Raw genomic sequence first — 26,941 nt, 5'->3', positions numbered from 1 at the left:
ATAGGTTTGGCTTTATCTGTTGAGGTTTTGAGATATTTGGGTTCTGATACAAAGAGGGGAAAAGTGTGTTTGTGGTGGTCAAAGCATTACAAATAACAGCAGCAATATCCACTTCCAGCAACAATGGTTCCTCTATGATCCACAGAACATACTGTGATTGGGGTTAGCAACAATGATACACGCTACAAATGCTTCAGCTTAAAGGCAAATATCTCAAAGCCTGGCATTCAAAACTGAAAAATATCTGCAAGGCTGGATTCCAGATAGCTTCTTGTCATCTGAATAACTTGAACCTGTAGACACAAGCATCTATTCGTACTATATGGTAAATCCATTTTGTTTGCATTGTCAGGATGTCGCACAGGGGAGGCAAAGCTGACCAAAGGCTTCAATCTGGCGGCGCGTTTCATCATCCACACAGTGGGACCAAAATACAAAGCCAAGTACAGGACGGCGGCGGAGAGCTCGCTGCACAGCTGCTATAGAAACATCATGCAGCTGGCTGCGTAAGAACCATCACATCAAGCAGTCATCAGTCAGTCAGTTAGCCCATCAGTCCATCTTTAACCAGGCGCTATGAGTGGAATCAAAGACACATTGCTCTACTCCCTACTGTGAAACGCATTCAGTCCCTGTCGAGTTGAGCTGTGAGAACAGAATACTTCAGCTTTTTTTCTTCTTTCCCGTCAGATATGATTTTGTTTGATAAACATTATTTGCGCCTGGCAGGTGCAAATAAACAATGATATGATGAAAGCTGCTCGGGGCTTCCCGGTTCTTCTCAAAAAATGCATTGAAAGACTGCAGGAATAAACAGCTTAATACCATCTGTCTTTGGAGTTGATGGTAGAACCTGAAACTAGCTGAATATATTAACTCATTAGGTTGTAACAGTGTAAAAGCTGCCGTTCACAGACAAAAGGCACAGGGTTTGCACATTGAGAATGTTCCTCTGCCTCAGACCACACCATGAAAGCTCCTGAAGACTCTGGCACCAGCTCTCATTTATTGTTTGCATCTCGTGTTGACTTGATGAGATGCACATATGTGCGATGTTATGGCTCTCTGTTTAATGCTGAAGGTCTGAATCTGCTTCAGAAAGTAGCCACAGTGGGCTTTAAGAGTCTGAGAAGCAAAACATCGAAATAAATCCTTCATGTGAAATGTTCTGTTTATTCAGCATTAAATCAATTTAACATATTTACACACATAAAATAGAATAAAAGAATAATGTGAAATGTATTGAAACTAAAATATACAAAGTGTGCGTGCGTCACTGGTGTGGACTGTAGATGTTGTGTACAGTATGTGAGATTGTTTTTCTTGTCGCCTCAGAGAGCAGTCGATGACGTCTGTTGGCTTATGTGTGGTGAGCACAACCAAACGAGGTTACCCGCTGGAGGACGCTACACACATCGCTTTCAGTAAGACGTCAACAAAAACACACACGCAGCTTTTTATCAGTGAGGTCCAGGCATACACGACCTGTGGCAAAATTCACTTTGACACATTCACACAGTCCCACATGCTCACTGATAATTGTCTTGGAATCAAAATACACACACACACACACACTACAGTACAATACTTCCATCCATATTTCAGATGCACCCCAACACATTAGAGGTGATGCATCAGGACACGTAAACAGTAAGTTCAGTACTTAAATAGAGGCTGCTTCTTCAAAAAGTCTCATTTTTGATTTTGAACATTGTAACCTTCATGAAGGGAGGATGTACTGCAGGACTGTATTACACACAAGTAAATACATACTTGTACTTGTATTTAAACAATTTCCCCTTGGGATCAATAAAGTATTTATGATTCTGATTCTGATATGCTATTTTGCCAGTTTCCATAGTATTTGTCCAGGTAATGCTGATCCACCCAAATTTTCATAATCACTTAATTGTTTATGCCACTTAATAATTGTTCATTTTCTTTATTGTGACAATTTTTTTGCCAGGCAAAGAGAAATTGTTTCTAGTGGGTTTGGAACTTGTAAAACACACTTTTTTCTCCTTTTTTACATTATAGTTGATCAGTCAAAATCCCTAATTAATTTAATTGTTAGGTCTGTGGCATGCCTTAGTATGTAAGGTAACACAAGCGTGTGTGTGTCTGTGTGTCTGCACAGGAACAGTGCGCAGGTTCCTGGAGAATCATGGAAACAGCATAGAGGCGGTGGTGTTCACAGTGTCCGACACAGAGGAGGTTTGTATGACTTTAGTCTGAGCCAGGTTAAGCCAGGTAAGAATGAGTGGAGCGAGTGAGGCTTCATTCAGATGTTGATGATGGAGTACACCTTTGGACTGTATTTCCCCTGAAGCATTCATATCACAAACAAAAGTGACAGAAATAGTTGTGTAATGAATGAGAAAAGAGAGCTAAAGAGAGGTCAAAGTTCAAACCCACTTCACTTCACTTCACCTGGCTGCATGAAAAGGTTCCAGTCATTTTGGTGGGAGGGGTTTCAGTGTTGGACCATCTGAAAAGCACCTGGGTTGATGTGTATTTAGATGCTGGATGTCATGAAAGACTGAACCCACATGTTCTTATTTAACATCAGTCTTCCTTACGCTGCACTGCTGTCTCATATGTCTGTATGTATATTTTCATACTGATGTGTGTGTGTGTGTGTGTGTGTGTGTGTGTGTGTGTGTGTGTGTGTTTTCAGTCGGTGTACAAGAAGTTACTGCCTCTGTACTACCCTCGCTCTGAGGAAGAGGAGAAGGCCTGCCTGCCTCTCATTCCAGCTGACATTGGCAACTCTGAGGGTGAACCGGTCGTCCCAGAGAGACAGATCCGCATCACAGAGAAACCAGGCACTCTGGAAGGTACACAAGCCTTTTATGGCCATGTGCTTCACGTTTCATGTCAGCAATCTACTTCAACTGGTTGATTTTTAATTTTGGAGTCCGACTCTTCTCGTGCCAGTAAAAAATAACCCAAGGTCAACTGATGTGCCTTCATGGCTGTTTGAGTCAGCAAAATAAACACACCGACACAATTTAATGTTTGAGTCCTTTCCATTTCTGTCCTCGCTCATCTCACACTGAGGAAAAGGAGCCGTCTGTTGTTCTTTTTTCCCTCTGCTTTAATTTTGACTTCAGACAGATGAGGGCTTTTATTTCAGTTTGAGGAACTTCAAAGTTAACTGAGGTGTCAGCTGCACAATAAAGACAGAGCTCTTGTTGTGATAGATTAATACGGTGAAGCTTTTTCTGCTTACAGCGTTTCTGCTTTTAATTTAGGAAAAATTCAAACAAAGTAACCTTCAGCTTTGATCTGTGAGGACAGTCTATTCTCTCTGTGGGTTGAGTTAACCAGCTGGTCAGCTAGTCACTCAGTCCATCAGTCTGCCAAGCACTGAGTCAGTCAAACTTTTGGCTAAGTACCCATTCAGCTGCCCATCAGTCAGCCTGTCAGTTCACCAGCAAATCAGTCAACAAACCGCACAGTCAGTCAGCCACCCGGCCATTTGGGACACCAGTCAGTGACCTGTCCAGTGGCAAAATCAACCAGTCAATCAGTCAAACCAGCAGCCAAAACATCAAATATAGCCCAAAGATGAAGACAAGAATTAATTCGTGATGAGGACGTGTTCGAGCTCAGCGAGCCGGTCAGAGCACATGGAAGAGCAGTGTAGGACAGTACTCTGCAAGCGGGTCAGTGGACCATCTGGCTTCCTGGATCCTTTAGCCCACACCAGCACTCTCTGGCTCATTCAGCGAGCCGTACCTTACTGGAGGATGTTTTCCACTGACTGTCATCTGCATATTACAAAGCCCTTCAGTCTGCGACCGGCATGTCCGATTAACACAGAGCAGGTGTTTTTTGGTTGGCTCACAGGTTGTTTTAGGACACAATGTTTTTATTTGTCTCCAAATTAAACTCCAGTCTTTTTATTTTATTCAGCCAGAGGAGTGATGCACAATGTTTTATAGATTTCATAGGAAAGAAGGGTAAAAATTAACAGGCTAAAGTACAGAAAGTGCTTTTCTGTCGTCTTTATGAGCTTCAGAGGACAACATGTCTTCAGTGCTGAAATCTTGGTCAGAACATGGGATGTGAAGTCCATTTCAGATGGATGTCAGCTGACGTTGACATCTTCTCTCAGATGTCTGCTCATGTGACAGGACAAAGGGGCCATTAGTGACGTGAGAATGTTTGTGTTTGTAAAAGGACTCCAAGACTGTGAATGCTCAATTCCATCAGCTCAGTCCACACTGGAGTCAGACCACATCAGCATCCTGGAACAATACAGGCCCACCACGATTCTCCCAAAACCTCCCGATTACCACTCCTCCACTGTTCGCCATGATGATCTAAATGACGGACTTTTCCCTGACATTTCTTTCTTTAATTAGAGGGCATACAGTAGAGATGTGACAGGAAACGAGGGGACAGAGAGAGATGGGGAGAGGCTCACACTGGGAATGTTACATTGACACGGTCAGGCTCCTAAAACCTGGCTGCTCATACGCTCCTAAATGATAAGGATGGTCTCTCCACTGGAGGCTCAGTGTGACCCTTAACTTACTGTTATATCTTGACTTTTATTTGTCTTCCATCTTTATCTATACCGAGACAGAGACAGCACATAGCTGACTCTGCTGCATCGAAAATAAGACTTTTCAACTATTGGAAACTTCAGTTCAAACTCCTGTTAGTCTTTAATCTTCATATAAACTGTATTTTGTATGACCTCTTAAATTTAGCAACCCAATCTTTTGCTTGCATATTGTCAAAATGCTAGTTTCTGGTGAAGAGCATTGTGAAAGGAACACTAGCCCATGTGTTAGGAAGTGTTTGTGGTTTCTGCGTTGAGCCAGTTTTCTCCATTGACCTCCAGTTCAATGTCTGCTGAGGCAACGCTTCAAAGGGGAGAGATGTGGCTTAGGGCTGTTGATCCAAAGCAAGCAGGGCGTGAGTGCGAGTGAAACCCAATAACAACAAGCTGATGTATACACGCTGACAGACATGCACATGTCCATTTGGATGTAGATAAAATGCGTGGACATGCATAGGACCGTACATGTGGTTGTAGAATAACAAGCAGAGAAACGGAGCCTCAGTTCTGTCCTCTGAGTTTATGGCCTCACTGGCAGCTGTTTCACAAACACACTAATAAGTGTGAAATAAAATAAAGACAAGCAAGCAAGCAAGCACTTTCTTGCAAATAATACAGGGAATTGGGGAAAATGATTGTATCAAAGCAAAGCCAGATCCAGGAGTATTTACTGCTTTCATTGTGTCAGGAGTATATTTATGCTCTCTTTTGTGTGTGTGTTGTATGTGGGAGCATGAATGTGTTTCATTGAATATGCCTCAAAGCTGAATATACTCCAGTATCTTTCCTATGTGCAGTTATCTTTACCATAATTCATACGTATGCTACCACAACCATAATGTATGCATTATAGCTTGTGAAGTAAATAACAAGTTATTATCTATCTGTTTGCTTGTTTACGCAGATGATTGTGAAGAGGATACTTTGGAGTCAGATCTGGGTCAGGTGGGGAATCACGCTTTCGCCCGGATGGAGGGTGATGTGGACAAACAGCGGAAACAGATCCTACAGGGCCAGATGTCAGAGGCAGCCATGCAAAAACAACACCAGAGGAAGTAAGAGTCTAACCAAAGTCTACAATAACACAACGTCAACTTTGATGCCATTTATTCAGTGGTTGACTGCAGGGACACACAGGAAACATGGGGAGAAATCACAGGTGTGACACCAGCGTTTGCAGAGCAGTGTGCCTTTATAAGAAGTTTTGGCTTAAGTTGAACTTCTAAATGAAATTGTTTATTTTGTCATCATACTTATTATTACAGCCGTTTGAGCTGCACACTGATTTTACTGCATGAACTGTGCATACCTGCGAGTCACACCACAGATCATAGATAGACAGAAAGAAGACAAAGTTTTATTTTTTATGTTGTTACATGATGCGGACGTTTCTAGAGAGGCAGCGGTCCAATGTGTATTATATGCTGTGTGTCGCAGCCATGCAGCCAGGAACCATAAATCAAAGCCATTTGTGTGTGTGTGTGTTAACCTCCTGCAGTTACAATCGCTGGCTGTGCCGTGCGAGGGCAGAGGATCTGTCAGACATCGCTGCTCTGAAAGCCTTATATCAGACTGGTATGAAATTTCTCAGTGTGAATGTGTCATTGCTGTAATACATTAATACAAAACAGAAACAAAAGGCCATTTATCCAAGTGTGATGTGTGCATGTGTGTGTGTTGGATGATCTTCTTTCTTCTCCCTCAATGAGCACAGCTCTGGTGACCTACAGTTATCTTTTTTCCTAGTTTCAGCTCTTATAAAGCGCAGTTCAATCTCATTACCAGTAGGAGGCAGTGTTATTATACAGTTTAGCCCCATTGTCATTTGGTTTGGGTATGGGGGTCACAGGCCGATGTGCCCGTCACCTCTGATTTAGGTTGCAAACCTAAAAAAAAAAAAAGAAAGAGTAAAATGCTTTTCTGAAAGCATATCTCTGTTCCCTCTAGTCTTATGATGATGGTCATGACTAGACCTTCTTAAGCAGTATATCTCCTGCCTTCACTTGACAAAAGTTAATATACAAATATTTTTTAAGAGGCAACGTCACAGGACATGGGATTAGTTTTCTATTTTCATATCAGATGACTCGAGATGATTACCACTTTTGGTTCAAGATCATTATTTCAAGTGTTTGTGCAAAACATTTCAATGTGAAGTTCATCTCTCATTTCAGTTATAAGAAATACAGTTAAAATTATGTTTCTGTAGAAGACCAGTGGAAAATGGACAAAGCACAAAAGCAACAAGACAAACACAAAAACATCTCAAGTGTAAGGATGCAGGAAGACCTGAGTGTGTTCAACTCAAGTGCATATAGCAGAGAAAAAAGATGATGTGAAAAGTTTTAGTCGATGGAGCCTCTAAGTGCACTGACACACTGCTGGGTTTTACAGGAAGCAAATGTGTCTGCTGCTCAAGGCCATGCTACAGGAATGAAAAGATTACATTCTGTTCTATAAAAAACAGCAGCTTGGGTCCATTGGACACCGAGAACATGCATAAAAAATGATTTAACAAAACCCAGCCTCACAAACATTTCACATGCACAAGATACTCAATTTAGAATCACATAAAGCAGACTATATATATACATATGTGTATATACATAATTATATATACACACGCACACATATGCAGTAATTAGTCTAAATATTCAAATCCTCACATTTGAGAAGCTGTAAGCTATAATTATAATTGACACTGCTTCCCTTTTTTTAGAAAACGAACATTTGATTTATGAAAACTACACAGAACATCGTCACCACGAGCCATGATCACCATGATCACCATGATCACCATGATCACCATGATCACCATGATCACCATGATCGTGGCTGAAACGAAGAAGAAAGGAGCGGCAGCTTCAGAAAGTCGCACTGCTTCAACATGAAAGCCAGTGAAGAAGATGTAATACCCTCTTTGGTGAACTGAGACATGATGTTTGGAGATTTAAGCACTGAAACATGGCAGCAATGAAGGCTGTGCAGTTACTAAGCTCATCAACAGCCATACTTCATGCGCCTGTGTGTGCCTCACCTTTAATATCGTGTGTGTCCCCAGGTGTGGACATGTGTGGCAGGACGGTGATGGTTCTAGTCGGACGAAACATCCCAGTGACCCTTATTGACATTGAAAAGGTAACAAAACAAAGTAGTGGTTTAAAGATAAGCAGTCAGATTTTGCTTTGTATCTGTGAGTTCATTTTCATCTTCCTCATCTTTATATTAAAAGTGGGCTGAGGTATTCTGGAGAGAGATTGTTGACATTGCCACCTCCTCTTCTTCACAATGCCATTACTTATTAGCAAAGTGGATTACAACAAATATCTCCTCAGTCTGCTAGCTGTCTGTCCTGTGTGTGGCGTTCATGCTCGTGCACAGGTTAAAGGAAGGGGAGATGGGGGCAGTGAGAGGGACTCTAAATCTGGCCTGCTAGCTACATTGTGAAGAAGGAGAGATGGCAATATCAGCAATCCTTCTCCAGATTGACTCACTCCACCTTTAATGTGTTGTGTAATGAGTTGTGTGGTTGTTTGCATGTGTTTTGCATGCATGTGCCTCTCATTCAAAGAAAGAGTGTGTGAGTGTGTGCGTGTGTTTGTCCTTTCATGTGTCCACTGTGCAAATGTGTATTTTTGTGTGTGTACCCATGTTTGTATTGCTCAATACCTGTTGCACAGAAATGCTGTGAAGATAAATATTCAGGTCTTTTGTCGTTGTATTTTAAAATTTAGCACCACCTACCAGAAATACTAAAACTTGACATAGAAGAAAATCAAACTTTACTTGTGTATTAAATGAAATAGTGGAGAATCTGGGAGTGTAAACATGTATGCTCACTGATTCAGTCTGTGTGTGTGTGTGTGTGTGTGTGTGTGTGTGTGTGTGTGTGTGTGTGTGTGTGTGTGTGTGTGTGTGTGTGTGTCTGTGTGTGTGTCTGTGTCTGTGTGTGCAGGCCCTGCTCTACTTCATCCATGTGATGGACCACATCACAGTGAAGGAATATGTGATGGTTTACTTCCACACCCTGACCGGCGAGCACAACCACCTGGACTCCGACTTCCTCAAGAACCTCTACGACATTGTTGATGTCAAGTCAGTCTGACATTTTACACTACTTATTCTGCTGAGACTGTAACTGCTATTACGAGTAACTTCCTGTTGGAGTGGTGCATCAGTGAGGCAAAAAGTCAGATGATCTTCATCTAAACCTTACACCAAATGCATGCTGGGATATGTTGCATTTCATAGACATTTTATCCAAAGGTTTTTACACTTTCCAGTTGTTGGATTGGTCAGTTAACACACGTGAGGTGCTTTGATCCAAAATGAGATTTCCTTGAAGTCAAATAGAAGGCTACTTAAATTAGACATTAACTTAGTTCCCATTGTTTTGCTCTTTCTCACTCCATTTACTCTTATCCTTTCGCCACACACAGTGGTTGAATAAGAAAACTCTGGAGCTGTCATAGCTTTAACCTCCCACCCACCCAGCGGCATGACTTTAATGTTCTGTGCTATATGTTCTGGTTTCAAGTCATTTGGCTAACTCTGCTGGCCAGCTATGTCTTCGCTCTTTAATACCCAGAACTGCATAGCAGACATAAAGCATGAAGTTTTTTCTTTCAAGTAATGACTCTCCAGATGGAGGAAAGGTCTGACAGCCCTGACAGCTCCCTGGCATTTTGTTATTTCTCCATTTAAAGTAAAAGGACTACGTCTAACCAGGTGCAATATCGTAATAAAATGTAAAAGTGCAATTATCTCGTGCCGCGTCAGTGACAAATCTATAGCTGGATATGATAATGTTTGCAAAATGTAACATCTTCTGTGAGGCTTGGCTGTCGTTTGACCTTCCTTTGGCCTTCCTTTGGCTCTGGTCCCCTCTGACTAATCTGCCATCTGCAAGTTCAGATACATTGTTCATGCTACAGTATGACACCGCCAAGGTTACAGCGTTTGGACTTTTGGAAAAGCAAAACGAGCTGTAAAACGTTTTTGTTGCACTCTGAGTTTTGGAAATCTGGCGCCCATATTTGGAACAGGAAACCCAAAGTTGGGAGTGCGTTCTGGGGCTGATGTATTGGCTGTGACTTAGCCTTAATCAGAGAAGTTTTGAAGGTGAATCTTTGTTCTGAACTAGCTCTGAACAGGCCTTTCATACGAATCACTTACAATACTAATACTAATACTACTAATACTAATACTAATACACATTGTATTTGCTTGTGAAAGATATCCCTACTTACAGTGTCTTAAGATCAACATATGGATGATCATTTGTCACAGAGACAGATGCTGCTCAGAAGTCAGACCTGCGCCCAAATCGGTGATTCTACTGAGAAACTTCTAAGATGTCATTTTTTTTCTTCAAGGTTCTGAATGAGCCGTGTCATCACATACATGGTATTATCACATCTCTCACTCCACACATCAGCACCAGCCTAACGCTGCACGTCTGTGTTCGCAGTCTGCAGCACAGCAGACTCTGTGATGGAGGGCATGAAAAGATGCACAGTGTGTTTAAGATGAAGCTTGAGATATCCAGTTTGATTGAACGGTACAGTCATGAAAAAGTGTCATCTTAGGTGTTAGAGGACATTTCACAGGGCAGGAAACAAGCAGCCAGATAGTCAGACTGGTTTAAACAAACCCTGAGGTTCAGGGTTGGCAGAGCAAACAAAAGTGAGTAACTAGCCAAGTAGTCTGTTGTGAACATCCATCACAGTTTACAGAGCAACGTCCTAACTTTCATCTACACAGCGCAGACATTTGTCCTGTGCACTGAGGTTTAGATAAGCTGACTGAAAACTACCAAAATTTGATTTAAATAGTAGTAGTTACTACTTAAGGTCAAAGTTGGAGAAAAATTCCAGGACTCAATGGGTTAATTAAACTTTTCTGATTCTAGTGTCTTTCTAGTTTTTAGTAACCACAAAGAATAACACTTCCCGTGTTTGTGGGAAACTCCATGCAGTCATTTTGCTCCTTTCAACCCTCGTGTTCCTCTGTTCATCACATTTTCTGAGACTGGTTATTCAGCTGGTTTCACCACACCTCTCTTGACCCTTTTCTGTCTGGAAAATCCAGTCAAACCAATAAGACTTGTCGAAGAAATAACACGTCAGAATATATTTCTGGTGTTTGCTCCTCATTTTACATGATATATGTGTCGAAGTCTGTCTGTAAAACACTGTCAGATGCGCCCAAAGGCTGTCATAAAGTCGTGCTGTTTACTTGATATATTCCAGTCACGAGTGAGGAGAAAAAGAACATAAGACAAAATGCCCCACTGATACCTTGAATATGAATGAAGACTTCATTCAGCTTCCTCTTTCACTGGAACAGGGAAACCCAGTTCAGTCATAAATACACGACTGCTTTAGTACACTTTGCTAATACGGAGTTTTGCTAATCACCTTAAAATGTCAATGTTATTTAAAGTTCAGCCAGTTATCTGCAAACTTTTAGCTTTGCCTCATGAACCCTTCTTGTGAGAACACTGAAGAAGGATGGGGTGGGGGTGGGGGTGGGGGTGGGGGTGGAGGAGTACCCTAACCCCAAGTAACACTCGACAAATTAATATAATTAGACAAATCAGCTGAAACTACATCAGAGGAAGTGGAGACGAAAGGTTAGCAAGAGAGAGGGCATGTGTGGTGTGAGAGCGTGAGATCTGTGTCAGCTGCGTTAGGCTGAAAGTTGGCAGCCCTGACAAAAAGCATCTTACAACATCGTGGGGTCAGGCGGTCCCAGTGGAAACTAAACCCTTTCCTCTGGCACTTCTTGTGCTTATTATAATCTGCAGGGCAAGCAGCACAAAATTCTTTGTGTTTCAGACCATTTTTAGGGATTGCATTCCATATAAACACAACCGTCATCTGTAAATGTCAGTAAAGACTTACGGTTTCTACTTATGCCCCAGTGCCTTTGTCAGGACGTGTGACTAATTCTGATGAAATGTTTCTCAGTTTCCCTTCTCAAGCAGTGACTGCTCTTTACGAGGCAGTGTCTATCTACTCAGGCAAATGGAACCACTAACCCTGGCCTGGCATGTCCAGCATGTTCAACCCAGCAAGCTATTGATTTGCTGCAGATGCATTTTGGCTCCAGACAACCTAACCAGCAGACTAAAGCCAAACATGAACACAAAAGTTTCCAAAACTGTCTGGCTATGTGGGGAGATGTTGATTACTTTCTCCAGGAGACAGATGGGCTTGTGAGGTCGATCATTATTTTTGTCCCCTCAAGGTCTGGTACTGGACCAGAGCAGAATCCCCACGTCATGGTTTAGTACTCCTAATTCCCCTCTGAGTTAGTTTGTCAAGTTTCCTCCTCTCGGCCAACTGTTTTGTGTTATATGAACAGATGCAGCTTACCCCGGCCAGACCACCACTATGTGTGTGTGTGGCATAGCAAAGCGAACTGCTGCAAATGTGGCGGGTTATCGTCTGTGTACTTCCATAAACTGGACAGCCAAGTCTCAACTACCACTGCTGAGGAGATTATAGATGACCTTTCTATAAAAGCTATTCAGAAACTGAAATTTTAAACTGCTGAGATTTGTCTAGTGATCAGTTTAGAATTATGATCTGGGTTGATTTAGTTTGTTGATTTCAGAGATCCACTCTGAGGGTCTTGGAGTGTTGGAGCTGCCATGGCTTCACTGTCACATAGAAATTAGTGACTGATGACCGGCATCCTCATCTTTAAAACAAGGAGCTGAGACCGTGCTCCCAGTTACTGTAATAGGGAATTACCACTTTAACAGGCCTGTACTGGGCTGGTGCAGGACTGCATCTCTGCTTTTGCCAATGATGTGGTTTTCTTGTTTCACTGGACCGCGACCTCCAGCACACACTGGGGAGGTTTGCAGCCGAGGGTGAAGTGGTTGGGATGAGAGTTAGCACCTCCAGTTCTGAGTTCATGGTGTTTTGCCAGTTAATGTTGGATTGTTCCCTCCTGGTTGGGACTGAGTTGCTGTCCCAAGTGAAGGAGTCCAAGTGTTTTGGGGAGTGATCAGGATTGATGGTAAAGTGTGTGAGATTGACAGGCAGATTGGTGCACCATCTGTGTGTCTGGCTTTGTTGATCCGTTCGTGATAAAAAAAGCTTTGTCTGAAGGTGAAGCTCTATTATTCCAATCCTCACTTCTGGTCACAAGCTCGGGTATGAGATCATGGAGACAATTGACAGAAATGAGTTTCCTTTGCTGGCTGTTTGGGCTCACCCTTCGGGACATGTTTAGTTAAGGTGGTTCTGACATCCGATTAGTTCTGATCAGTACAGTATAAATACGCTGTCCGTTAACCCTTTGTACAATACAGACACTCAAACAAACCCTGACAATTAAGAAACAATGTGAATCCACATTTGAATTGAATAGTTGTTATTTTGAGATATCTTGTGTGCAAAGCTGACAGTCTGATCTGTGGGTGGTGCTAGAGGTAAGGCCAGGAGAAGTGCTGTGATTAATGCTGACATCATGGTGGCACTGAAGGAAAAGTCAGAGTAACATCAAAACCTCCAATAATTAGAAGTAATCATCTGGGGACCAATGAATGTCTTTCAGAATTGAAACAAATAGATCAGCACCTGTTAGAAGGATTTTAATGCTGTAACACTGAGCACAAGCCTCTTCCTCACACATCTGAATGGGACATTAACTTTTGATGAACCCCACAGACAGACATCACTGTCCTGAAGCCCACTGGTAGTGTCATTACGAAGGCCCATTTCAGCTTACAAAATCGTTTATCATCAGTGGATTGAATAATAGCAACTGATTGTTGGATTCACTGACATACGTGCATTAAATCCCCCAGGGCAGAGTTTGCCTATTCAGTAACTGAACACGTGGCATTGGCTTTTAAACCGCATTTGTCTCATTAAGAGTTTCACTACTTAATTTGTGTGACACCTTTATGCCCCAAATATGTTTCATTTTCATGTTCTCTCTAAAGTATGTCAGAAATCCTAAATAGGGCCATGAATTTGTCATTCATCCTCTCTGACTGACTCAGAATAAGCCTCAGTGTGTATGTGTTCATGGTCCTGTAGGAACATGCCACCCAGTGCAACAGTGTGGGTCATTTGAGTGTTTTTAGAGCTCTATAGCACAGATGAGTAAGATGCTGTTTATCCGATAATATAAAACTAATTTACTCAGAATATCCCTCAGTCAGGGTCAGGTGTGAGCAATTGCTGTGTCATTAAAGCATCATCGTCGTTAAACAAAAAGTATCCACACCTGTCTGTGCAGACGTTGTCCAGACTATTAAACAATGTGCTTATCTACTACACAAAGACCATCATGAGTTTTTCATTAACAAGTACTTTGGCCTTAAGCAGTTTCCACCCACATCTATAGAAATTGGTGTGCTGCATGAGAAGCTGAAGGGGAGGAGGATGCTTCTGTTGGTGTGTGTTTGTGTGTGTAAATGTTTCCATGCTGATGTATGGGCTGTAGCTGATTTTGGACACAGCTCCAGTGACTTCACACACATCTTCTCTTTCATACAGTTAATCCTTTTCACTTCATCTTTGTCATAGTCCTCATTTTCACACAACTCATGTTATATTTCAGGAACAGTGAGTCATGTGTTGCTGTAAAGTATTCTTGCTGAGGTTTCTTATTTTATGTATTGCAGGTTTAAAAAGAATATAAAGGCCTTCTACTTCGTGCATCCAACATTTCGCTCTAAGGTAAGATTATGTCGTGTCTTAGTAGTAAATGCAGTGTTGGTCATTGTAGTTAAAGAATTGTAGTTAAAGAATTGACAGTCTTTTGATTTACTTGTTGCTTGAACATTTTCATTCGTTCATTTCGTCTGAATTTGTCACTGTATGTTTTGGTTCGTAAGGGCAGCCAAATGCCTTGTTACACTCATTTCCATTTCACCACTTTTACCACGTTTCAACCAATCTTTGGTAAAACATTCATACACATTCATTTGATTTTTGATTTTTTTTTTTTTTTTTTTTTAATTGTGTCCTTCCTCACACAGTAATCTGCCATGACTCTTAAATGCATTGTGCAATTACAACAAAATGTAATTCGTAGAAACACACATCAGCCCTGTCTGCAACAACAACATGCTGATTTTAAATTGCTCGGTGGTATGTGTACACATCAGTTCAAACAACAACAAAGAGTTTTTTTCATCAACAAAGCCCTTACATTTCCAAGATGAAGTCCAAAATCAACCTGATTGTCCATTATACAGTGTGTTTGGATGCAAATCCTGATCCAGATGTAAAATCCAAATTTTTCTTTTATCAAAACAACATACAATATCTAGAGATACTTTTTTTGCTGATGTTAATGAGTAGAATCACTAATTCCATTCCAGCATGTTTAGCTCAAATAGCCAAACTTTCACTTGGAGATCATTAAAGGTTCATTAGACTTAATCTCGCTCTGTTGTTTGCTTTTGAAAACTGTGTTAAGTTTTGTCTCAGTTATGGCAGATTAATATCTGGTTACACAAAGCCAAGAGCAAATCTAGAGCTGATGAAGTGCTCCTCTCATGTTTCCTCTCTTTCTTCATTTTCACCGGCTCATTCCAGGTCTCAACATGGTTCTTCACCACCTTTAGTGTGTCGGGGATAAAGGACAAGGTTCGCTACCTGGACAACCTGCAGCAGCTCTTCACCTGCATCAAACCTGAGCAGATCGACATCCCTCCCTTTGTCCTGGAGTATGACGCACGGGTAAGCAGCCAAATGAATCCCGAGCACCCACAGATGCACACTTCGATGTCATTGGCACATGATCTTTATCCGTCTCAGTCTTTTCTATGAGTGTATAGTCTATGACTGCTTATGAACGTGAATTGATTTATTCCTGAAATCCTGATAGCCTACATACAATTGGAGTAGCATACATTTTAATTTGGGATGTGGATTGTCTTTATTACCAGGAAAAATATCCAGTAACCGTGTAGGGAACATCGATTTTGAAACAAATTACATTTTTACCCACTGTTTTAATTTGAGAAGATACATATTGCATATTAGTTTTAAAGAGCTCCAATGTCAAAAAGCCACCAACTTCCTTATAGGTGTATATTTGAGGGTTTGCGTCTGTGCTCCCTTTTTGTAAATCTGATCACTCCTGCAGTCACAGATCGCGAAAGACATGACTGTATAGCCTTACGTACACTCTCCAGCTTATTGTGTTGTAATGCAAACCTAACCTCCCACTGATGTCCCCGTGTCCTCGCATGGCCAAGTCTGACCGCTGAAACATGTTCTCATACACCCGATTGTGTTTTATTCATTAGCTGTTTTTGAAGGGGGAAAAGCAGAGAGGAGATTTAATCAGGAAAAAAAAACATCTGAAAAAAAAACAAAAAAAAACTGTTCATTTGCAGTATCTCCATTTGATGTTTCCCTTCATATTGATGGAAACCAGAAAAGGGAAAACAGAGTAACAATCAGCTAATGACTCATTTATTGTGTGTATGTGTGTGTGCATTTCTAGAAATGACAACTATTAATCAGTTAGGCTACAAACTCAATTAAAATGAGGTTGTCCAGGATATTCTGTGTTGGTTTCCCTTTGAAATTTGGGATCTGATGTGAAGATAATTGCATGAAGTCATGAGTACCAATCGCTTTGATGTAATAATGCTGTGGCGCTGTAAAAAGAGGAAACTCTGTGCATACAACAGCTTCACTGGCTTCACTACTGTGCATTGACCTGTCAGAAAGGTATTGCTCGTCCATCTGAAGAAAGAGGACTGAAGAAGTGTTTAGAACAGCAGACAGGCCTGAGACTGTTCTGAATTCAAGCCAGCTGTTCAAACAGAAATATGTCAGATTAAGACATCAGACAGTTTCATGCCCAGTTCCTCAGACGCATAGAAAAGATCCAGTGATCATGTTTGGATTCCCCATGATCCGTGATTGGCTCACATCTGACTATGTATTTTGACTTTGTGGTCATTTGGAGTTTGTTCTGGCAGATGAAGGGCATACGAAAATACGTGTCTTTTCCTTCGTTGAGTCTTGGATGAGGATTGAGAGGAATTCTGTCCAATGGAGCGGTAATCTTCAGTTCATGTCTTGCTTGGAATCCTCTGTCAGGATTCACACAAGGTTTCATGAAATGACTTTGATGTTGTAATTTTCTTCAGCAGTAACACGTGAGCACATGAAACAAAGATGTCAGGGCACAACTGAACATTAGGAGGGACTTCATTTGAATATTGCTGACAGTTCAAAAGTAAAGCGACAGTAAAGCCAGACCTACATGCCCCCGCAAAGAAAGTTAACTTTTGTAGTCTGTTGCAATTTATTCACATTTGAGAAAAAACTTTTTGAACAAACCTGTGAAACGAATCAATTTTAGTCATTTGGACTGCACATGAGCATATGGAAACAACATGTTATCCAAATCCACTATCTTACCGCTGGTAGTGTTAGTTAGATATAAGATGAGGTTTCATGTTAACCTTATTTTAGACTCACTGTTTAGCTCTACATGTTCCAGCAACACAACTCTTTCCTGCCATAATTACATAGATTTTTATAGTAACAGCACTGGGGACAAAATGAAATTATACGCAGTGTCGGGGCAATGTCGGGCCAGAATATACAGTACTTTGTCTGTACTCTGTGTTTGGTAATGGCAAGAACCTGGTCTGACTTGTGGTTGAGCCGTTAAAATTCTAGTTTAAAATTTTGAAAAAAATATATATATATCAACACAATGTGAAGTAACAGTTCTGACAGTATGTCAAAGATGTTCATGTATCGTGTTGTAGAGATATCTACTGTAGTTAGCATGCTAACCAGCTAGCGTGGCCCATCCTGTCTTGTAATACAACTTTTTACTCCAAGAGGCAATAGTCCGATAGCGTAGCCCTGCATAGTTTCAGCAGGGAATAGGAAGCGAGTTTGCAACTTTTCATAAGCGCTCTTAGCTTTTTTCGTCTAATAGCAGCAGTTAGCAGTTACTCTGGTGATGTGCTGCCCCCCTTTGTGTTTGGGGGAACCTTCAACAGGTGGCCAGATGTTACACATTGTACCTTTGTACATGTCCATGGGTGAATATAGGACCAGTAGCTCTATCGTGGGTTTGTACTAAAAGAGCTAATTCCTACTGTATTTATCTGATATGGATGCAAACACCGTCAAATTAAAGCTGAGAGTCAGTACTTAAACCTCACATTCCTTGTTTCAGTTCACAGCCAAACTGCTGGAGTATAGAACCAAAACAAGACTGTCCTAATACTCAGAGACTGCTGTGATAAGGGGTGAGATGAAAATGTGGCAAAATGTGATTATAGATTATTTTGCTATATGTTATAAAGATATTCTTATCAAGTAAGCGCAGTAGTAATAAGTAGTCAGCTGCTTAGATTCTCTCTGTCTCTCTCAGTAATCTTGAGATGCTGCACTCTCACTGTCAGTGTATTAGCGTTCTCTATAGATTTGTTTACTCAGGAGTCAGGAACTTATTTTCGGTCAACCTTCTCTTGCGGGTAATTTAACTGTCAGTATATGAACACAATGGGCTGGTTTCCGCCAAGGCTGTATTTTCCCCTTTTCAGCACTGCAGCCAGCCACTGAACTGGGCAATAACATTCACATCAACACCTCTGTGTTGGGCTGAATTACAGTGCTGGTGGAAATAATGATTCTATTTGTTCATTAAAACTATAGCCTGTTGTGGGAAAAACTTAGAGTATATACACCACACTGGATACAAGCTTCAAGCACATCACCATTGGTCACCAGAGAAAATATATAATATGTACGATTTGGCCTAACAGTATAATGTGATGATTTTAAAGACCTAATAATGATGAAAAAGATGTAGACTTTTATAGTAACAATGTGTCAAATGAAAACGTATATGTTTGTAACAAGGTAATAAACCTTTACAGAGCTTTTTAGTGATTTTCATCTGTTTAGAGGTCCAACTTCACCATTCTCCTTGTGTTGTTTTCAGCCACAGCTGGCTGCTGTTCTCAGAGAAGCTACTCTAAATGCTCTAAAAACTACTAGTACTACTGTCTATAGTGAGCATAGTTCAACATCTGGCAGCTTAAGAGCCAGATATTTCCATCAGGAGTTGGTGGAGACGAAAAACAGAGCTAAAAGAGGGTGAATATTGGACTTAAAATTGCAAGGTGGCTGGAGACACGACTCCAAATAAATGATAATGTAGCTCTGTATCCGCTGGATGTGTTAATAAGGAATCGTTTGCAAATTAAAATGTTCATCATATCAATTTAAAAAGTGATAATATGTCTATGTTTCTCTTCATAGCTTGTTTCCACTGTTGTATGTTGTATGTTGTATGTTGTATGAGGCCTGTCAAGCCCAAAGCTTACACCAGCCCTCCACTGGACAAGCAAACACAACACACACAGCCTCAGGATCATGGTATTGCACTGAGACATATGTCACCAGTAACACTGCTAAGAAGAGTGAGAGAATAGTAGGTGAACTTGAGTTACCTCTGAGAACAGCTAATTGTAGCTTACTTGCAAAGTGCATTGAAAAGCCACGATCAGTTCCACTTTGCCGAAGGCCTCCCATTCAAAGATTTAAAACCTGGTAGATGATGTTTGATCAAAAAGAAAAGAAAAGAAAACCAGCTCATGTCCACCGCTTGCTTTGTTAGTTTCTGTCTTAACACTTTTCTGCAGTCAATCTGGTTATCCTGTTTACTGTCAGCAGCAAGGTTGCACAGTTATAACTGAGAAGACTGCAGAAAGGTCACCAACGTCGCCAAGTGCTTGCTCATGAGGGAGTTATTGGGTCTCTGTAGATAAGAGTTTGGTCTGTACCAGCTCTATATGGAAAGTGTCCTGAGACAACTTCTGTTATGATTTGGTGCTACATACATAAAATTGAACATGCTAATCATGCTTTGACATATACATATATAAACAGCACAAAGACAATATATTTAAAGTGTTACCCCATCAACTTCACTGATTTTTGTAAATATCTCATTGTTCTGAATTTGATGCAGCAACAACAACAGCAACTAAAGACTGGGAAAGTTGTGGAATGCCCCAAAAACACCTGTTTGGAACATTCCATCGGTAAACAGGTTCATTGGTAGCAGGTCATAGTATCATGATTGGGGATGAAAGGGGCATCCTGGAAAGGCTCAGTCATTCACAAGCAAGGATGGAGCGAGGTTCACTGCTTTGCTAACATGTGGCTGTAGAAAGGATATTACTTCATGGACTCTGTTAACTGAAACTGTTAAACACAGTTCATACTGTATGCAAGTGATTGCATTCTGTTTTTATTTACATTGTACAAAGAGTACCAACTTTTTTGAAGATGGGTTTGTATATGCAGGCTTTTCTGGTTGGAGTTTGTAAGAATCGGAGAAAATGTCTTCAACACTGCAGTAAGGTGTTTGTCAAGGTGCACTACTTCATCTCACGGGACCAGTCACTATTGTAACTGTAACAACAAGCAAGTATGCTTCTTTTACTTGTCTGACCCAAATTAATATTCTCCCATCCAACAAGAGAGAAACTTTTTTTGTGTTTACTGTTTATTCTTCCAAAATCTCAGTAGAAGTGCAGTTACGGTCTGCAAGAATTCATGTCCAGTCCTTAATTAGCTGGTTAGTTTATTGCAGCTGGTGGACAGCATGTTCACTGTTGTCCATTTTACAGCTGACGTGGTTAGTGTAGATTCCCAAATTGTGGCCTTTACAGAGAGAGCCAGGCCTTTGTTTGACATTTTTTGAGCACAGTCAAATAACAGTCAGTGAAACTCTTCCTGCATCACTCACTACGTTTACATGCGGTCCAATATTCGGATTATGGTCAATAATCCGGTTTCTGAAACATTTGGAATAACCTGTTTACATGTGTGAGCAAACAGGGGTAATCAATTGGGATATCCCGATCAAAACAGCAATGCACGGACAACGTGTCGACGCACAGAGAACGCCATGATGCAATGCGCGTCATTTCAAAAACAACAACAGCCCGGGGCCGGTAGCAGTCGCCTTCGTTTGCACTTTGGTGCTGGCACTGACCCACCACCAGTACTTGACACTATTCTGTCTCACTTTCTTCATTAATGGAAGGCGAGAACATGAAGAAATAGGAAATGGAGCCGGAGCTGTGCCATCCATATCCATGCTACCTGCACTCAAAAGACCAAGATTCAGAACATGCGCAGAACACAAATTAATGTTCCGTTCGATGGGGATATTCTGACAGGTGTATACAGGACCAAATATTCGGGTTAGAAAAGGAGTAACCCAGGGGTCATATTCGGGTTTTTAAGAACCGGAATATGAGCATATTCGGGTTTTTCAAGTGTTTACATGGCTGTGTGCAACTGGGTTATTGCTGATATTCCGGTTATGAAAGGGTTACTTGACTGCATGTAAACGTAGTGACTGTTTCACATTGAAACTCTTCCAGTAGGTCACTGCACATCCTCCAGTCCATTCCTGGTAGGCTTTTAATTTGAAACTCTTACAAGAAATACTGTGACAGTAATCTATCAAGCAATTGGAATTGGTGAATAAAAACAGTATTTATATTATGAAGACAAACCCAAAGCAGAAAAATAGTCCGTGTGACTGTTATGTGTGAATGATGGAATCAGTGCTGTAGTGATGTACAGCACTATACAGGTAATTCCACCCCTCCTTAACATTTTCACTCTTTTTTTAGTGACAGGCTTTTGTTTTTTTTATTATTTGGATACTTTTTTTACATACTTTTGACCATATAACGTACCAGCTCTGGTTTCTCTGATCTGTGTTAACCTCAGCTTTTCTCCTCCATCTCAGGTGAATGGACCCTACCATCCTTCGCAGTCTTCTAGTCTGTGACAGGAGACCAATCAGACATCCCTGCCAGAGTGACGAGGTGTCAGCCTGTCAGATGGAGGCCATTTATGGACATCATGTTACCCATGTGGTCTGAACTCCTAACCTCCTCTGAACCATAGTGGGGAAACTCTCCTTTTGTTCTGTCCTTGCCAAAAGGACAAAATTAACAGTCACAGCCCACATTTAGCAGCATGTGGCCTGGTGAGCGGTGATTCTCACTCACCGCAGACTATTTGTGGATCCCGTATGGTTTCTGGACTATGCCTTACACCAGGAGTTCTTATTCAGCGGTCTCCTCAAACATCCCTAAATATGAAGTATCATGTCAAGCCTGACAGTTGCTCAAAGCCTTTTCCGTCGTGTGGTTATATCAGACGACCTCGCCCATGTCTCAGAATATTGTCAGACTTTTCAAATGCTGGAGTAAGATGGGAAGATTACGTCTGTCTGGATTTCCACACCGTTTCATTCTGTACCATACCACATTGGACGGCAGAAACTCTGGCTGAAGTAAAGACTTATGCAGCGTTCAGGCACAAGTTGGAAATTCCCACCTGGTACGTTGCAATCAAAAGCTCTGCTTTCCCCTGCAGTCATAGTCGGAAAACCCCAGGGGAGAAAAATTAATGCCTGAGAGATATTCTTGGATGTATCAAAACCCTGCTTCTTGTGCAACAGCTAATGTCATTTTACATTGGCTGGCTAGGTGACATAGAGCATTAACTTTATATCACATTTTGGAAAATGTGCTTATTTGTTTCTTACAGTGAGTTAGATGAGAAGATCGATACCACTCTCATACTTGAATGCTAAATACAAAAATGCAGCCAGGAGATGGTTAGCTCAGTTTAGCATAAAGCCTGGGAGCAGGGGGAAACAGCGAAGTCCCTTTTACACTTGGGTTTTTAGCACAGCTTACACAAACAAGATATAGCGTTAAGGGTACCTGTAAACAGAGCCAGACTAGCTGTAGCTTCATGTTTAACTCACATATATATGAGTGGTATCCCTCTTCTCATTTAACGCTTGACAGTTGAGCAAATGAGCATATTCCCCAAAATGTTAACCAAATTCTTCAAACTTAGATCCACACAAAGTGTTTGGGTGGATTTAAGGTCATATTTTGAGAATGGATTGTTGACGTAATGCTGCTCAGTGTTAACAATGTAATGCGCCTTGTTGACATGGCTAATTTTTCTAACTTGCTTTTCTGTTGCTCTTTCTTTGCAGAAGGTTTGTAATTTTTCCACTATGGTGTGTCTGCAAGGCAGCATGTACTCTGCTCTGCTACCACCCTTGTGAACTTTGTGAACCTTGTTAAAAGTGCGACTGAAACAATTAATCCATTAGTCAATTGCCAAAATTTAATCTGCAACAGTTTTTCATGCTGATTGATCATTTGAGTCGCTCATTTAGCAACGGTTGCCAAATAGTCACACGAGAGAATATGCTGCTTTTCTGTTGTATTTGTATTGTATTCTGTGTTCTGTTGTATTTCCTCATAAGTTGAATACATTTTGGATTTGGACTTTAAGTTGCACAAAAACAAGCATATTTAGGTTGTCACATGAGCCACTGGGAAGTTCACATTTTTTGCATTCTTCATTATTGCTTTTTATAGTATTATAGCTTAAAAATGTATTGATTTTTTTCAAAAATCAATACATTAATCAGTAATGCTAATAATCGTTAGTTGAGGTCAACAAGTCAGACAGAAAGTTCTCTTCTTCTGTGGTGGTGCCTGTGTAAGGATAGCTAGCCTTTGTTAAATCAGCCTGCGTTTCAAGCTAACAGTCCTTGCTCTCTGCAGATGCATTTTATAGCTTTATGACAACTGTTTGTAACCTGAGGTCAGGAGATAGGATTACAAACAATATTCCCCTACTGCACTAACTTACTGTCTCATGTGTATGCTTCCATATTGTCTTAGGGTGTTACATTTTGTTTGTTGAATACTCACTTTGTTTCATGGGTGCACAAGCCAGAAAGGATGAATATTCTCACCATCCTCACCCTTGCATGATGGTGTATAGCAGAATTAGCTGATTTTTCTTTTCCCCTGCCAGTGGAGCTTGAAATTGTTTGTTAAAATGCGAATTATGTTCCTCAGTCACTAATTTCCCTTTTTATTTGCACAATTATCTCAGCTGTAATTGGTGTTTTCACAGTGCACAAGTAGTTTGATTGAGCCTGGCTAAGAGACTAGCAGGATTGATTGACTGTAGCTGGTCAGTTGCAAATCAGATAAACTAAACTTTGAAAACATTCCTGTGCTTGTCTAAACTTTCAAGCAGCCATTATTGTATGTAGCAAACCCCATCTGTCTGGTGTCCAAGAGGTAACACTATCACAATAAATGTCGTTTCTGACTAATGTCTGTCACTGTTGGGAGGGATTTCACTAGCATGTCGTTCACCTGGTCCTGTCTGCTGTATTTCCACATACCGGTTAAACATCAGGAATCTGCACGTTTAGATAATTTGAGCTCTGTGGCAAGAAACAGCCTCTCCCAGCTGTTCATGATAAAGCTCTTCCCCGAAGATATCCACACTAATATCAGTCATTCAGACCTCTGGACAAGTCATGTGACATTATCAGGGTTCAGTTGGAAAATTAAGGCTTCTTAAATTGTAACTTACATGCTAACTGGAAAGATGTGCCACGTCACTTGCCTAAGGACATTTCAGTGATTGCTGTCCTCCATTTTCTGTCAATAAACAATGAAAGAAAATGCTGTCAATTTGAAGGAGAGTTTATCAACTTTAATTAACTTTTTTAATGTCTTTAAATCTTATTTTTCAAAAAAAATTGGTAGGGGGGGTGATTCCATGTACAACTGCATTGAAAACTACTGAATTTCCTCACTTCATGCTTTCAGGTAAATAAAGATTTGAAGACTGATTATGACAATGAATTCTTGAAAATGCCATAAATACGAGCATTTGAGTAAATCTGGCTGTTTCCCCTGTAGTTGTCTCCTTTATGAGGAAACAGACTTCATATCGGTGAAGTCATTAGCATAAATGTTGTCAGAACTGTGATCATGTCAGAATGTATGTACTAAATGATGAGCCAAATCTTGACTTCCTGGAAATGTATATTATGTTTTTTTTATTATTATTATTATTTCAAAGTAATGGATGGAGGTTGGTTGTTAACAACCTCTGAGATTTACAGGAAGTGACTTGATTGGTGTTCACACTTCCTGTTAGTTTTCTTGATTTTTTTTTTTTTTTTTTTTACATTTTTTTATACACACTGATTAAAATGATTTTCCTGTGCAAAATTCTTTTTCAGTTTGATCATTGAACGCTCTGCTTGCCCTTTTAGAAAGAGTTTTGTCAGCATCTTTCATTTTGGTAAGTATGGAGCTTAATACAAAGACAATAACACTCATATCCATCATTTGCCACAATTTTGCTGCAGGCAAGGACAGTCGTTGGGTTTCTTACATTCAAATTGCTGTCTATTTTTACTGACATTCACAGATTGGTTAGAAAAGCTTAAAATCTCCTTTTATTATTTTTATTATTATTCTCAGCAGCAAGCACACATCAACATCAGCTCCACCTCAAACAAGTGGACCTAAGTGACATTTCTGACCACAACAGCAACCAGTGAATTGTTGGTGATGACAATACTCAGATAAATGAAAAGTCATAAGTTACGCATTTACGAAATATGTTGCGTCAGTGTGTCCATTTACTTGAATCACTGTGTTTAGTAACTGTGTTATTTAGGCCAGCCACAAAGGGAAAATGAAATCCATCACTTGCAGCTGAAAGGTAATGAATGTAAAAAAGGAACTGCTGGTGAAATATGGTAGATGAAAATCTAGCTGCAGACTCCAACTCCCATACTGTCAGCTGCTAGGTGTCTGAGAGCTCTGGCCTCTGCTGCAGCCAAATGTCTGTGAAGTGAAAATCTTTCTTCAAACAGCATTTACTTGTGAAGCATTTGATAGATATTCTAAAATTCAAAGAACCTTTTCTGGCCTTGAATTCAAGCAATGTGACATATCAGGGAGAAGATATAAAACTGAACTGTGATCTTCGTCCTGATATCAGAGATGGTTGATGTGACTTTATGACTTGGTTGGGGAACCTCCAGCCTCCAGGCCAGCAAGGACTCATAAATACAAAAAAAGCATTTACTTTATTCAGTCATAAACAAAATAACCTAAAATAGAAGACTAACACTTTCTTCTGATCCCTGGTCCCTGAACAAACACACACATGTAGCAGGTGATGTCACATCACTGGATGATGCTGAAGGAGAGCCTTGTTGCTGCTGCAGAGCTGATGGCATCAGACAAAGTAAAATTGTTCAAAAGTGTCAATTTGTTGGAATAAATCATAGAGATGAAGAAAAAGATGACGTAGAAACTCAGTGACAGAAAGAGTCTGTGTGAGTCGGCCTTCATGGTGGACATTACCAGCAGCTTCTCAGCTCTCTGCTTTTAATGTGAAATCATCTGAAGTGAAATTAAAGCTGCGGCAGCTGGAAAGAGGAAACACTTTGTATTTTCCTGCTCTGTGAGAACAAAAGCTGCTATGACATGTGAATCTGCTGCTGAGTGTGAAAACTCCTTCAGGCATTTGGTGAGAGGTTTCAGGACGTGAAAAGTCAAGAAAAGGAATTTAACAGATTTGCTGTAGAACCAGCTGATGTGTCTGACACGGGTCCACAACATGAAATCATTGAGCTGTGAACCAATGACGAGCTCAACAACCTCCCTCTGCTCCAGTTCTAGAAACTGTATGTGCGTCCTGAGGAGTTTGCATCTCTGTTTGAGACGACCCACCACTGAGAGCAGCTCTTCTCAAAGTGACTCTTACAAAGACTCAGCTCAAGACTGACTGACCCAAACCTGGAAAACCAGCTCTGAGTAGTAGCATCATCATCATCATCATCATCATCATCATCATCATCATCATCATCATCACTCCACTGACACCAGACATCTCAAAAAAGAGAAGCAGTTCCAGCTATCGCAGTAGAGGTTCGTTTGAGGTTAGTTAGAAAGATTTAAAGACTTGGAGAATTTGTTCCAGCTGTCACACTCATTTGCCAAATATTCCCCATATTGTTGTATTGTTTTTGTTATCTTATCATGCCAAGCCTAAATGTTTAAATGCTCTTTAAAGATAGAGTCTTTCAGTAATCTTTATAATGTATGTATATATAAACTGGTGTGAGCAACTTACCTGCAAAGATTAGACAAATACCAAATCCAGAGCCCTTGTGCATGTTTTCCCTTTAAGGACACAGGACAGATGGAAACTCACAAGTGGCTGAATAAGAAGGATAAACAGCAGGTGTTGTGCTCAGAGTGATTTTTTTTCCCCCACCACTCACCTTCCCACCACAGAAAACAGCATCATGTTCCAGGAAGTGAAGATGTGGCCCTGTACTGATTAAAAACCCCCAACCTGCACGTCTGCCCTCCGCTGTCCTCAACACCTCCCGTCTCTTCACCTGCCCACATCCTGCTAACCGCTGTGACCCCCTTTCATCATGTCTCATCTTCAGCTT

At 40.8% G+C, this 26,941-nt stretch overlaps 1 protein-coding gene across 2 annotated transcripts in view; it reads left to right on the top strand.

The window, feature by feature from the left end:
• gdap2 (ganglioside induced differentiation associated protein 2) overlaps positions 1-24,688 on the top strand; it is a 30,402-nt gene extending 5,714 nt beyond the window's left edge. The window contains exons 4-14 of one of the 2 annotated variants that reach the window (XM_070976599.1): positions 353-506; positions 1,336-1,424; positions 2,138-2,214; positions 2,678-2,837; positions 5,478-5,628; positions 6,072-6,148; positions 7,635-7,711; positions 8,529-8,668; positions 14,223-14,277; positions 15,142-15,285; positions 21,365-24,688. In XM_070976599.1, coding sequence (XP_070832700.1) covers positions 353-506; positions 1,336-1,424; positions 2,138-2,214; positions 2,678-2,837; positions 5,478-5,628; positions 6,072-6,148; positions 7,635-7,711; positions 8,529-8,668; positions 14,223-14,277; positions 15,142-15,285; positions 21,365-21,406 — 1,166 coding nt within the window. In that variant the 3' untranslated portion in view covers positions 21,407-24,688. Of the gene's footprint in view, positions 1-352; positions 507-1,335; positions 1,425-2,137; positions 2,215-2,677; positions 2,838-5,477; positions 5,629-6,071; positions 6,149-7,634; positions 7,712-8,528; positions 8,669-14,222; positions 14,278-15,141; positions 15,915-21,364 lie in introns of those variants that run through there. The other variant, XM_070976598.1, reaches the window with a different exon arrangement.
• Positions 24,689-26,941: the final 2,253 nt, after the last annotated feature.

Source organism: Chaetodon trifascialis, chromosome 12, assembly GCF_039877785.1.
Source record: "Chaetodon trifascialis isolate fChaTrf1 chromosome 12, fChaTrf1.hap1, whole genome shotgun sequence".
Lineage (NCBI taxonomy): Eukaryota > Metazoa > Chordata > Actinopteri > Chaetodontiformes > Chaetodontidae > Chaetodon > Chaetodon trifascialis.
The sequence above is the reverse complement of the archived record's forward strand: the minus strand, read 5'-3'. Positions and strand labels throughout refer to the sequence as shown.